Source organism: Lampetra fluviatilis, chromosome 8 (assembly GCF_964198595.1).
Source record: "Lampetra fluviatilis chromosome 8, kcLamFluv1.1, whole genome shotgun sequence".
NCBI lineage: Eukaryota > Metazoa > Chordata > Hyperoartia > Petromyzontiformes > Petromyzontidae > Lampetra > Lampetra fluviatilis.
In genome coordinates, this window is record NC_136282.1 from 8,302,439 (window position 1) to 8,316,940 (window position 14,502).

The 14,502-nt window shown below is 50.7% G+C and overlaps 1 protein-coding gene across 4 annotated transcripts in view; it reads right to left on the minus strand.

Annotated features, from left to right (window-relative positions):
• SVOPL (SVOP like) overlaps nt 1-14,502 on the minus strand; it is a 68,442-nt gene that overhangs the window by 19,212 nt on the left and 34,728 nt on the right. For all 4 annotated transcript variants that reach the window (XM_078859021.1, XM_078859019.1, XM_078859018.1 and 1 more), the window contains exons 6-11: nt 13,853-13,977; nt 13,405-13,468; nt 12,084-12,209; nt 10,487-10,615; nt 1,325-1,398; nt 971-1,173 (exon numbers count right to left, since the gene is read on the minus strand). In XM_078859021.1, coding sequence (XP_078715147.1) covers nt 971-1,173; nt 1,325-1,398; nt 10,487-10,615; nt 12,084-12,209; nt 13,405-13,468; nt 13,853-13,977 — 721 coding nt within the window. The remainder of the gene's footprint in view (nt 1-970; nt 1,174-1,324; nt 1,399-10,486; nt 10,616-12,083; nt 12,210-13,404; nt 13,469-13,852; nt 13,978-14,502) is intronic.

The following is a 14,502-nucleotide window of genomic DNA, read 5'->3' on the forward strand; positions in this document are numbered from 1 at the left end:
CCGAAACGTCGTGATTTTTGTTTTATTTTATTTTCATTAATTTTGATGTTTTACCTACGTGACTTTACCGAAAAAACCTAAGAATATGACCATACTTCACCACACTGATGAGTGCGGGTTTGTAAGAGCGGTAGCGGGAGTAGAGAACAACACTCGACTGTGCTGCACTGTCCTCTACTGCCCAAGAAATCTACTCCACCTATTTCTTTTTAGGCATCATGGTCACCCATCCAAGCACTAACCAGGCTCATACCTGCTTAGCTTCTGGGATATGATTGGATCGGGCGCATTCCACGTGATTTGGCGTTACTGTACGGGGATCCAAAATGGAATGGTCCTTGTCCTGTACCGTGACGTTAAAAGCACAAATGCAACTGGCAATCCAACCAGGTGGCCGAGTGGCTCTCAATCGGGAGGTTGCGATTTCAAATCATGGTTGGGGGTTGACTCGGCCTATTATCCTTTCAGGGTCAAAAATGAAAGACCACTTTGTGGGGCAGTCAATAGTGGTTCTCCTATGCATGCTCACCCTTGCCATGGGAATGAGGAATTTCCACCACTGGCGTATGATTATGAGCAGGAAATCTCCTTTGACTTTGACACAAAATATATCATACAGCATTCCTTCGTTATTCACGAACTTGCTACCTACGATTTTGGCTATCCGTGAATCACATCTGGAGCTCTATACGACTCCATCGAGAGAGAAAGTGATGAGATAAAATTATGAGAATGTGATGCGAGAAAATGAGATAAAGTGATGAGAGATAATGTGATGAGAGATAAAGTGATGTTATTATGATAATTTTAATGTATTTAATCGCTTATTTATGTATTTATTTAAGAAAAATCATAAAAAAGCTTTTCGTAGGCCAATATCATTATCCGCGAAATTTGCTATTAATGAGCATCTCTAGAACGTATCCCTCACAAAAAACGAGAGAATGCTGGAGTACATTACATCTCATACCCAGGAACTCGCCGAAGCTGCTCAGGAGCAGTGTCTTGTAGTCCTCGGATTTAAACTGCTTGCAGAAGCATGGCGACTCCTGCTCAGAGAAAGTGATATGCTCCTCGATCGCCGTTCCACTGTCATCCCCGCACATCTGGTTCCTCTCCAGCAGCTCGGAGCTCACGAGGATCAGACCGTAGTAAGTCAGCGTGGTTCCAAACCTGGGCAAAAAAAAAAACACTTATGTTATGGACCGTCGTGTATTATGAGCCGCCGTGTTTAACGTGCGGTAAAATTCAGGGTTTGAATGCTTTTCGCAAAATGTAATTTGATCATGAAGAGCAACATTTGGTGGAGATGAAAAGCTTGTACCATATGGGCCATGTTTGCAGTGTAGTCCTCAAGTACTGCCTATCAAGCAAGTCCCATATGTTCCCCCTTCTCTCCTGTGTGAAAAGTCAGACACAATGAAAACACGGTTCAATCTTTTTAGCCTCACCATCAGCGGGAAACTTGGAATTTCACGCAAGCAAAAAACTGTTTACTTATTTTTAAAAGTGGGCAAGTTCAGTTGGTACTTCTCTATAACGTGCACAGGGTGATACCCCTTAGAGGAAAACATTTTAATGTAATTCTTGGGTTTATTCAAAAAGAATACGACAATTTAAACACAATTATTCAACAGTAATCTTCTTCTTCTTTAGTGCTGCCTAACGGCGTGTGCGACTTCACGATGATATTGGTCCCGGTCTAGCACGGCGTGTAGAGTTTGTGCTGTTGTTAATTGTAGCCATGTTTTGATGTTACTGAGCAATGTCGTTTTTGGCCGTCCTGGTCGTTTTTTCCCTTCGATTTTTCCTTCCAGGATTTGCTTTAATAGCTGGTATTTGTGGTCGTTTCGGGCAATGTGGCCTAGGTAGTAACACTTCCTGCTAATGATGGTCTTCAGCAGTTGCCTGTCAGTGCCCATATCTTGCAGAACTTGTGTATTGGTGGTTTTGGTTGTCCATGGGATTTTCAGCATTCTTCGATACAGCCACATTTAGAAAGCTTCGAGCCTTTTTGTTGCTGTTGTTGTCAGTGTCCACGTCTCTACTCCGTACAGTAATAATGATACTGTAGGGCTGTTACGGGAGGGCTGTAAGTGCATACGATCCAATGGGTAACAAACACAGTGGGCGGAGTTACGGGAGTACACGGGGGGGGTGCCCGCAGCGACGTCCGCATCAGGCAGCCTGGGGGGTTGTGATCCTGATGGGGGGTATAAAGGGGGAGGACAAAGAGAGCTCGGGGCTCAGTCTGGGAACAAAGGAGGAAGAGTGAAGATCCTCTAGCTAGAGCCCTGGACTCCCCTCGACGCCGCCCTTGTCAGGGCTGCAGAGGAGCGAGCCAGAGGCGTGGTTCCGTGAACCAGGGTTAGACCCTGGGACTCCGGAGACCGTAGCCCGACTCACCAGTGTCGGGCCAGTTAGCCTCCCCTAGCTCGTTAGAGGAGGACTTGGGGATAGGTGAGATTAGCTAGGGGGTATCCCCAGTTATCCGGGTGAGGGGGCCGCTACCCCCTCTAGTGTTGTCCTGTACCGATAAGCTGAAAATAAATATACGTGTGCCTCAACCTGGGTGTCCAGCGTCTTCACCGGTACTACATCTGGTGTCAGAAGTACTACGGACATGGAAACACGTCAGACAGCTCGAGCCAGAGTACCGGAGGAGGACACTGCTGAAGTCGTTGAGCCCGAGGCGGCTCACCAAGACATGGCGCAGCCGGGGGCCGACGCGTTCCTACCGGGGCATCGGCATGAAGAGGGGCCGCAGCCAGACGCGCTACGGCTGGCTCACGAGAGACTGGCGGAGCTGCTGTACGCCGCTGCCGCCACGCTGGAAAACATCACGCGGCTGGGGGCTGGTGGTCCACCACGGGGCGAGGGGAGCCGTCAACCTGAGCGCCTTCCCGCCATTTCTGAAAACTCAAGCTTTGAATTTCCCGCCATCGTCACGGCAGCTGCGGAGGGCGTGGCCGGGCTCAACCTTGGGTCCGACACCGCTCTCGCTGGGACAGCTGCGTCATCTCCAGCGGAGGGAGCGTCATCACATCCGCGACAGGCGATTCCATCTGCCATTCGCGCCGACGCACAGCCGAGTCCCGGGGATAGCAGCCTACAGACGTCCAAGGCGAACGCTGCGCTACAACAACGGCTGCCTCCGCTTAAAGAATTTGTTGGTGCAGAGGGCGACTGGGGCGGCTTCCAGCGACGCTTCATCGCCCACCAAGAAATGGCAAGGTGGTCCGACGATGAAGCCCTCTGCGCGCTGCCGGCGCTCCTCGACGCAGACGCGCTCGCCGCCCTCACATCGGCGCCGAAAGAGAAGCGGTCTACTCTGCCGAAGGCACTACAGCTGCTGGCCGGGGTCTATGGACCTTCAGCGGAATGCAGAGAGCGGTTCTACGAGCGCAAGCGGGGTGAGAAGGAGTCGCCCCTGGCATACAGGACGAGCCTCCTAGCGCTGGCTAAGACGGCTTTTCCCCGTATGGACGACGATGGCGTGGACGCGATGGTCACGGAGAAAATACTCCTCCTGGCAGACGACCTGGACATCGCTGTCGTCGCACAGGAGGACGCCGAGATGACCTCTCTTCAGGCGGCGCGCCTCCTTCACGCCAACCTTCTGTCCCTGCGGCGGAAAGCCAGCAGGGCATCGGCAGGGCGTGCGGTGGCTGCAGCCACCCTTCCGACGGAGGAGCTCTTCGCCGTCGACCATCGACGGAAACAGGCGCAAGAAGTACGGTCGGCCCGGGACGGGTCAAGCCGTTTCAACCGCCCGTCGTCTCCACCGGGGCTCCCGCGGTGTTTCAACTGCGGCGTCCGGGGCCACGTCGCCTCGGGGTGCCGCTCTCCTCGACAGCGCGGGACGACGGCTCGACGGGACGCCGGGCCTCCTCCTCCCAAGCTCCAGCAACATGACCCGGCGAGTCGCGGCACCACACATGTTTGGCCAAAGCACCTACCCGTTGCACGCTCTCGCACCACAACAAACGGGGGGCCGATGTCGCGTTGCGAGGGGCTAACGCGGATCACTGCGGGGACTCAAATCGAGCCCAAACAGTGGTCCGTGTTGGCCCATCGCGTGGTAGCCGCGTCGTCAGGGTCGTCGGCCGTAGTCGGACACATTGACGGGGTAGAAGTACGCATCTTGGTCGATACGGGGGCATCGGCGACAATCATTTCGGAATTAATTTACAATATTCTGCCCGTACAAAGCCGGCCTTTACTGCCGGTTAACGTCCCATTCTATGCCGCTAACGGGGGCTCTCTCGGCATCATGGGACAGATTCGAGCGCAAATTTCTATTGGGGACATCAAATTGTCGGGGCCGATTTTCGTTTCCTCCTCGCTGGCGGTTCCGTGCCTGCTGGGGACGGATTTCTTAGGTAAAATGCCCATTCGTATTTTGATCGACCAAGGATGCATTGAGCTTCCATCGGGGCGGCGCATGGCGTTCCTGCCATCCCCTGCGGCAGCTCGGTCGGCGTTCGCGACGGTACCGGCGTTCGTCGTTAAAACTGTTCGTGTGCCGCCGGGAGCTCAAATGCTAGTGCCTCTGAAACTTCGTAGGCCCTTCGCTAAGGGCATAGGGGATCAGGGTGTTTTGCTGGGACCGTCTAGGGCCGGGGTTAATGGGCCTCATTTGATTCCGGCCCAGACCGTCGTAAGAGGGGACGGGGACCCTTTCATCGCGGTCCTCAATGTGGGATCGCAGACGGTGGTGGTTCCTCAAGGGACGGTGCTCGCTCACGCGACGCCAGTGCCCTGCGAGGAACCTGTCGCGAACCACGTTGGCACTGCTTCCCGGATGCTCCCACATTCGGACAGCGATGAAGGGTGGATCGACGCGCTTTGTGCGGGATCGACGGACCTGACAAATTCAGAGCGCCAACAGCTTAGAACGCTACTGAGGGAATTTTCCGACGTTTTCAGTCGTGATAAATATGATTTGGGTTGCACTCACCTGCTGCGTCACCATATTGACACGGGTGACAGCGCGCCAATTCGCCAAAATCCGTTTCGGTTAAGTCCCGCCGAAAAGGACCATGTCAAATCGGCTGTTGATGACATGTTAGCCGCCGACATCATTTCTCCCTCCACCAGCCCGTGGGGAGCGCCGATCGTCCTGGTTAAAAAGCAGGACGGCTCGTTGCGGTTTTGCGTTGATTTTCGGCGCCTTAATAAAATTTCGGTTGCCGACGCATACCCGCTCCCACGGATGGACGAATCGCTGGACGCTTTGGCGGGAGCGCGATTCTTCTCCACACTAGATTTACTTTCGGGATTCTGGCAGCTTCCTCTGGACGATGATTCTAAGCCTAAAACTGCTTTCCGTACACCGCACGGCCTGTTCCAATTCAACCGGTTGCCGATGGGCTTACACTCAGCGCCGGCAACTTTCCAGCGATTGATGGAATTGGTTTTGGCTGGATTGCAATGGGAATCGTGCCTGATTTATTTGGATGACGTTATTGTCTTTGGTAAAACTTTTGATGAACATCTCCAGAGGTTGCGGGCGGTTTTCCTAAAGATGCGGGCTGCTAATTTGAAATTTAAGCCCCAAAAATGCCATTTGTTACGCGAGTCGGTGCGTTATTTGGGGCACATCGTAGGGCGCTCGGGTATTGCTACCGATCCCGCCAAAACGCAGTGTGTCAGCTCCTGGCCGACTCCCACCTCGGTGGGAGAGGTCAGGAGTTTTATTGGCTTCGCATCATATTACCGACGCTTCGTCGCTAATTTTGCAACGATTGCCAAACCCCTACACGCGTTAACATCTAAAGGGGTTCGGTTCCACTGGGGTCAGGATGAGGAAGCTGCTTTCTGCTCCCTTCGGGACGCGCTGGTGAAGGCTCCTCCCTTGATTTACCCAGATTTTTCGAGGCCGTTTTTGCTCGACACCGACGCGAGCAACACGGGTATTGGAGGCGTGCTTTCCCAGGTGGTTGACGGCGTGGAACGGGTGGTCGCGTACGGCAGTCGGGTGTTGTCTCCAACGGAGCAAAGATATTGTGTCACCCGTAGGGAACTGTTGGCAATTGTCTATTTCATCCAACAGTATCGCCCATATCTGTACGGTCGGCATTTCACCGTCCGCACAGATCATGCGGCACTGCAGTACGCCCTGAAGGTTCAACAGCCATCGGGACAATTGTCCCGATGGCTGGAGGTCCTCCAGGATTTCAGTTTTGAAACCACTTATCGTAAGGGCGTTCGCCACACCAACGCTGACGCTCTGTCACGGATGCCAACCGCCTCCGAATGCGCATGTCTCCTGGGGTCGGGGCGTTGCAAGCCAGTAGGGGACATGATGGTTCCGGTCCTGGCGGCGGCCGCCGACGATGAAACGGTAGTCCCCATTGATATCGCCGAACAGGGGAGAGATTCCCTGCTTGGATTGCCCGTTGATGAATGGGGGCGCCTCCAGTTGGAGGATGCCTCCCTCCTCGCGTTGCGTCGTCGCGCCGGGGAGAGGGGGCGTGTGACGGGTCATGCCGACGCATGGGAAACCCATGCGGGCTTGCTTATGCATTGGGACGGGAAATCCCAGCGTCACCGGCTGGTGGTCCCTTCTGGCCTACGAGGTAAGGTGGTGTGGGCTGCTCATGAGCGCCTCCTCCACCTAGGTACCCAGAAAACACTCGCCTTGCTCCAGCTGAATTTTTTTTGGCCGGGTATGACAAAGGATGTCACTGACCTATTGGCGGCATGCCCTCAGTGTGCGCAGCGCAAACCACCGGCACGGGAGTCGAACCCGCCCTTGCAATCCATCCAGGTCTCCAGAATAAATGAACTGGTCGCACTGGATATTCTGGGGCCATTCCCCGCCACCTCCAGGGGAAATAAATATTTGCTTACTGGGGTCGAATATTTTACGCGCTGGCCTATGGCCTGGCCCCTGGCGAATCAGTCGGCAGCAGCCATCGTCGACGCCTTTGTCCAAGGTTATGTCATGGACAAAGGTGCCCCGGAGCGGTTGTTGACCGACCAGGGTAGGAATTTTTCGGGGAAACTCATAAAACAAGTCTGTGATCTCCTGGGAACGAAAAAAATTCGAACCTCCCCCTATCACCCGCAAACGGACGGGATGGTCGAGCGTCTGCATCGCACCATCACGTCTATGTTGTCGCAGCAAGTTTCGGACTCACAGGCTGATTGGGACTTACATATTCAAGGGGTTCTAGCGGCATACAGATTGGCTCCCCATGCTGCGACGGGGTTTTCACCTTTCTTTCTTATGTATGGCCGCGAACCCGACCCACCTGTTCGGGCACAGTTGCAGATCCCCGTGCCGCTGGGCAAATCTAAATTGGACGATCACGTTAAATTTAATCTTGACAAACTGACTGAGGCGCGGGATGCGGCGAGGCTAAATTCTGACAGGCGTCAGAAGGCGAACGAGCGCCTCAGACTGGCTCGCGCGCACGTGCTGCAGTGGAAGCCGGGGGACAGGGCATGGCTGCACTGTCCCCAGGTACCACTCGCGACCTCCTCTAAACTCGTACGCCCGTGGCGGGGCCCCGTCGAGGTTGTTGAGGTTTTGAGGCCTCAGTGCGTTCGAATCCAATGGGGGAGGCGCCGGTGGTTTGTACACCCCTCTAGGCTGAAGCCGTTTGTTGCGGTGCGGGGGCCCACGCCACGCACGCGAGGCCAAGCATGTGGGGGGTCGGCCGACTCGGAGGGTCCGTCGCTGCTCTCGCCTGATGTGTTGCCGGCTGTCCCACCCACAGGTGTACCGGGAATGACGGGCTCACGCCCTGGAACCCCCACAGGTGATGCCGACAGTCGCGCGACTTCAATCGCGACCTCACCTCGAATGGGACAGCCGCCACCGGATGGTCCGCCGTCCGGGGTTGCCCCGTGTGACGGGCCTGCGGCAAGGACGCGCGCTAAAATGCGCAGACTCTTATAATATACAGCAGGAAGAAAAAGAAAAAAAAAAAAACTTTTCTTATTTATTTTCCTTCACGTGTCATGGTTACTGTATGCTGCGTCGGTGGTGTGCTCCTTGCACACTGAGTGTGTTGTGTTGTGTGGGCGCGGTGTGGGTGTTGTGGGTGCGTTGTGTGTCGTGGGTGTGCTGTGTGTGATGGGGGAGTTCCTGGCTAGTTGTACATACGTGCTTACGGATTTCGTATTTATGCGGGGGGGGGGGGGGTGCGCCGGACATTCCCTTCGGGGGTATGGTTGTTGTTCTTGTTGTTGTTCTGCTATTTGCATTTTGTTGAAAAAAAATGAGGCACACACGGGGTCGAGGGGTAATTGTTCCTTTATTTGGAATTGTTGCAGCCGGGACGGCTGCGAGCTGTAATGGGGGGGGTGATGTAGGGCTGTTACGGGAGGGCTGTAAGTGCATACGATCCAATGGGTAACAAACACAGTGGGCGGAGTTACGGGAGTACACGGGGGGGGTGCCCGCAGCGACGTCCGCATCAGGCAGCCTGGGGGGTTGTGATCCTGATGGGGGGTATAAAGGGGGAGGACAAAGAGAGCTCGGGGCTCAGTCTGGGAACAAAGGAGGAAGAGTGAAGATCCTCTAGCTAGAGCCCTGGACTCCCCTCGACGCCGCCCTTGTCAGGGCTGCAGAGGAGCGAGCCAGAGGCGTGGTTCCGTGAACCAGGGTTAGACCCTGGGACTCCGGAGACCGTAGCCCGACTCACCAGTGTCGGGCCAGTTAGCCTCCCCTAGCTCGTTAGAGGAGGACTTGGGGATAGGTGAGATTAGCTAGGGGGTATCCCCAGTTATCCGGGTGAGGGGGCCGCTACCCCCTCTAGTGTTGTCCTGTACCGATAAGCTGAAAATAAATATACGTGTGCCTCAACCTGGGTGTCCAGCGTCTTCACCGGTACTACAATACCTTAGAGCCTTTTGTCAATGCACTGCTGGATGAAGGCCTCCCCATGACAGGGGAGCAATGGGGGTTATTTGTCCATAATCCAGTGTAGGACCGGTTCAGATATAATTCACCACTCATGTCAGCCGTGGATGATTAAATGTATTCCATTCTCAATGATTGATAATAACTTTGTCATCATCAAAACGAAGATAGCTTTTTATCCAACATAACATCTGGTAAACTAGCAGTATTTACTCTTCATTGACCAATTTGGAATGTTGCCTTTCCATGACAAGTAATATGAAATGCTCATGCTGAGCAGATTGACTCGCTACAGATAAGATTAACTTTAGTAAATGTGACTGGAGGAAGCGTGGTATTGATAACCTTTGACTGGTTTGTCTTTGAGGTGAAAGTGACGAGGTTCATACCCCAGTGTTTTCACATCAGTAGTGATTGATGTGAACTTTCCATATTCTGGGCAGCTGAAAGCCTGTTACTCTCTGCTTGTGATAAATAATTATATTATCAGCGCAGAAGTAGATCATACTATGAGCAGAAGAGAAGAAGTAATGGATGAAAAGATGATAAGGTCAACGTGTCAGAATGGTTTTCAAGAATAAAAAAAAAATGCATACACTCAATAACAGAGGTCGCAAACGGGTTTTGATTCCTTACCCGTACCCGTACCCAGCCGCACCAGGGTCGCAAACGGGTACCCGTACCCGTACCCTACCCGGCCGGGTACGGGTAGGGTACCTGATTGCGACCTCTGGGATGAAGCCATGTTGCAGGCGCGGGTGGGTTGATTCTAGGAACTTGAATTGTGAGAAGAAACAAGACGTTGGGAAATGAGTGACAAACAGTTACTCACCAGTGACTCACGGTCTACCCGTACCCGTACCCGGCTGGGTACCCGGCTGGGTACGGGTAGCCGGGTATCGGATAGGGTACGGGTATCGGGTACCCGGTTGCGACCTCTGCTCAATAATCAGTAAGACATCTTGCTGCCCTGAGAGTGCGTACATGGCATGGATCACGATAGAACTGACACTAATAATAACGCAACTTCACTTCTTTGGACCCGTCCTATTGTGGAGATGATATGTATTTGAAAATGAACAGTCTCACGTTTTGTCAGGCATTTGAGCTCAAACAGCCCTTGGCAAAACGACACTGGAGTGACAACAAAAAAATAGAGAAGTCAGTCATTATTATTGTCTTCATCTTCTTCTTCTATCCAATGTGTTCACCAGACGAAACGTCACCTCTCCACAAATCGTGATGAATGTCAGCTTCTTTGGGTGTGGTGCTCCAGTCCCCATGATGTCACCTTCTAGGTCACCGAATATTACCCCCCCATGAAAAAGAGTAATCTTGTATCAACTCATACAACTATTATCACACTCACACACTACCATCACAACGCTCTGCCCTTGCTTGCTGCATGTCTGCACAATCAACCATCCATTTTTGCACGTGAATATGATCACCATCTTGTGGCATTTTCAAGATGAGACATTTTGTGGCATGATAATGACTTTGAAAAAAAACGATTCAGTCAACTGGTAGAATAAAAATGTAATGAAAGGGCAGATTAGGCAGATAGTTTTCAAAATGCAAGGAGGTAATTAAATTTAAATTGTAGCTTACTGCTGGAGGTTCCACCAATGTGCCCTGGGGTAGAGTGGTCTTGTTCATCTTTGCGATCTTTGCAAGAGTCATAAGGGCCTTGTCCGGTTTTGCAGCAGACACCAGGTATCGTGCAGACTCTGGGATAAACTGACAAAAAAATACAAATAAACCACAGGCGTACACCCAACAAACCGGTTGTAATTGAAAGCAATTTTTATCAAACATGTTCACACTCCCAACCATAAAAAAACACTTAAGTGCTTTTAAAATATATTAATTAAAAATGAACACATGAAAGAACGATGTTTATACCATGACATCACAGTGTTACCCCGACTTCTTATGGGTCCTTATGAATTGTTATATATTTGAGGTTGTTTATCTGACCTATCTATAAAACACAACACTAATAATGTTTGATGTGTAGCTCATGGTTAAAAAGCAGATATCAGAATAATGTTACTGCCCATTTTTCATCCACTGCTTGATGACCGCCTACCCAATCCTCTCGGTCATGGTGGATGTTTGACCGCAGGTCACAAAGCTGTTTGGTTCAGGTTGGGGTCAAGGAGTGGGGGTGGAGGCCAGAACCTGGTTCAGATAACACATTCCTGCGGAGGGAGCTGGTAGGAACGTTGGGTTGCTCGGTCAATGGCCAGGGTGAACGGCGGCATGGTGTATTCCGCAAATATGCCCGACTGTGAGGGTGGGCACAAGCCGGCGTGAGTGGGTTAAACGTTGAGTTTTATAAGGGCACCACGGGGTGACCAGCCCCTCCCCACCCAGCCCCACCCCTCCCACACCCCACCCAGCCCCACCCTCCCCACCCAGCCCCTCCCTGCACGACGGACGGACACAATAATCCCCTGTGGGCTGGTTTAACCAGGAGGTTCCTACCAGTATCACTCCCCATCGATGTTAGACATGGCCATGTGGTCGCGTTCACAGCGTAGTGTGCAAATCATTGTGTTGCTGCTGCACCTCATAAAAAATATATTAATCACATTAATTTGTATGACAATTAAAAAAATATATATTTACCAGCGGTTAGCCAGTAAAAAACACCCATAAAATGTAATTGTTTACTCATATATGATACAATTTAATGTGACCTCAATAAAGACTTGGAGTAACTCTACCAGATGTCTAAAAGTTAATAGTTGTGATATTTCAAAAAGAAAACATCTCCACAGCAAAGCCTTGACCTTATATAAAATGTGAACTAATGTCACTATTCATGGAACATTCACGAGTGGACGTGGCTGATACAAAGGCTGTGATGGGGCCATGCTTGCACAACCAATGCAGTACCGCCAAATAATGTTCTTCAATACCAAGGTTACCCACATCTCAGTGTGCATGTGCCACACATGATTGTCATCTTTGGTGTACAAAACACGGGGACATATCATGGAAAGGAGAGAATATCTGCATTAAACGCATTGTCTGGTATGGTGTATTATTTGACAAACGATAACACCAGTACTTTGAATTTACCGAGAAGACATAATTCCGAGGACAGCAGCTACACTAAAGAGAGGGCAATCCGAGGAAAACCTGGACAGGTGGCTACCATATCGCCGCTGCCGTATAACGAGCACGTCCCGATGAGCACCTTAAAGGCAATGAGAAGGACGAAGCTGGGGATGGTGGAGATGCGGATGAGCCAGGCCCAGCCCAGGGTGGGCAGGATAAGATACGCCAGCACCACCTCCAGCAGGGAGCCCAGCACCCAGAACACCTGATCACGCACACAGTTGCGTTTGTCAATTTAACACGTAGGCTTTTGCGACCAATATCATCCATAATAGAGGGCCCGCATAATGCGCATGCATAATGTGCATTGACTCAAGAGCACAGAAGTTTGGTCACCACATCTACGCCTCTATATAAGGAATGAAACAGGTGGACCTCTCCACAAATCTGGCTGTCGCCTGATGAAGCTAGTTGTAATTACTGGCAAAACGTCGCACTCCGATTGTAAATGTTGTGGCTTGGTCTCTCCAACACACCGGCGTGCTATACTAGTGACGAATTGGCATGCTCTGCTTCCGTGACAACCCTTACTAGTTGGCTGTGTCAGGTAGTGGCGGGTTTAATGAAACATTTATATATTTACGCAATCTAACCTACAAAAACCTCTATTATAGTTGTGTTTGTGTCTATGTGTTAACTCATGTGGCCCATAGCCGATGCTGGTTAAAAACCCAAGAGGATAAATATCAACCCTCTAGTTTCAATCTGCAAACATCCGACTTCCACATCTATCAACAATATTTACATGGAAAAAAATAAGACGTGGAAGTCAGCATGCATGTGCTGCTCACACACCAATGATCCGTGTTTTTTCAGGTGGCATTAAACATGAATTAAGAAGACAGCACAACACATGAGTCCTCACAGACTGTCAATATTTCACACGTATTTACACACCCGTATTTGACAGAAGATTCCCAGAAAATATCTGTGTATGACACGCTTTTAGTATTCTAGCATCACCACCCCATATTTTATAAGGATTTAAAGATCTGCATTTTTATTGAGAGCTTGAAAACTTCAGCAACTCAAAGCACCTTGCATCGTATCTCATCTATACCACTTGTCAGTGCCCTGCTGCAGTCAAACCATGGGGGTGCCCAGTGGCAGCTCTCCCTGTGCAACGCAGGGTTTAGACAGCACTGGTCATCAGTCTTTCAATGTTTTGTCATTTTTTTCTACTGTTTCGAAGTTTTACATATGGCAGACGTATTATAATTGTGTTTATGCTTGCGATAATACATAATAATGACGTTGTTTTAATGTACTTAACTATTCCATTTAAATTTAAATAGTTCAAGTACAATCAGAATATTATATTTAACAATGACAACTTCTCAACTGCACAGGCAGCTGTAAAGCAGTGGACCTTAAACATGCACACGTATGCCATGGTTGACCTGGCTCATTGGAAGAACTTTTCCTCTGGCAGTGGATGGCATGAACTCAGACATCAGCACAAACCTGCAGACACAGGGCAAGACCACAGATGCACGGTTAAAGCCTCTTTCTGTATTGTGGCTCATCTCTGTTATCTGTTAAAACCGCTTACGATATATCAGCAATGCATGGGCAGTAAATGGATATTATCACAAAGGGAATGTAAAATCCTTTACGTAGTTATTTAGTGTTGTGATGCTAGCCTCTTGGTGTTTTAGCCCTTTGCGGTTAAAAATCGATCTAAGAAATGTGATTTATAATCGACTGCAGTAAATGTATGGTATTTAATGAGGCATTGTATTAAGCAATGCCAATGACCGCTCATGACGAGTACAAAGTAAGACATTTTAACAATTGTGTGCAGAATTTTTTCTCGAGAGTGCGTTCACAGAACCGTGCCTCACTCACCCCTGGGATTGGCCACCGATGCCACAGCCCATGAGGAAGCGGAGAAAGACAAACCAGCCATAGGTTGGGGAGAAGGACGATATTCCAGACCAATAGCTGCCCCATATGGTCACCAGCAGTAGCACCTACAAAGACAAAGATCCCCCGTATAGCCTTTAACAGACTGTTGGGGCAAGTGCTATTCGTGAGCACCTATGAAGGCCGGCACGGTACACGGGGGGGTGGGTTGCAAGCACCACGCCCGACCGCCTTTGTCTCTCCAGTGGCAATAATTTTACACCCCTAGAGGAGGCCCTGGACGAGTTAAGATAATACTGGTAGGAACGAAGTGGACCAGATCACCAATAGATTAATGTGTCCGTCCGTCCGTCCGTCTGTCCGTCTGTCCGACAAGATGGCCGCCCGCTCCCCCTGCGATCTGTGAACTAAACAAGATGGCCGTCGCTTCCGGCGCCTCACGGCGAAACTTTAAACTTCGCTTCAAAATTATTTTACTGAAACGCAGCACGTTTTTTTAACACAGAGACAAGAAACATTTATTAACACAGAGACGAGATACATTTAATCGCCTTATTTGTGCACGAAAAGCACGGCGCGAGGCCTAGTGCGGCAGGCTTCGCGAGGCCTAGTGCGGCAGGCTTATTAACACA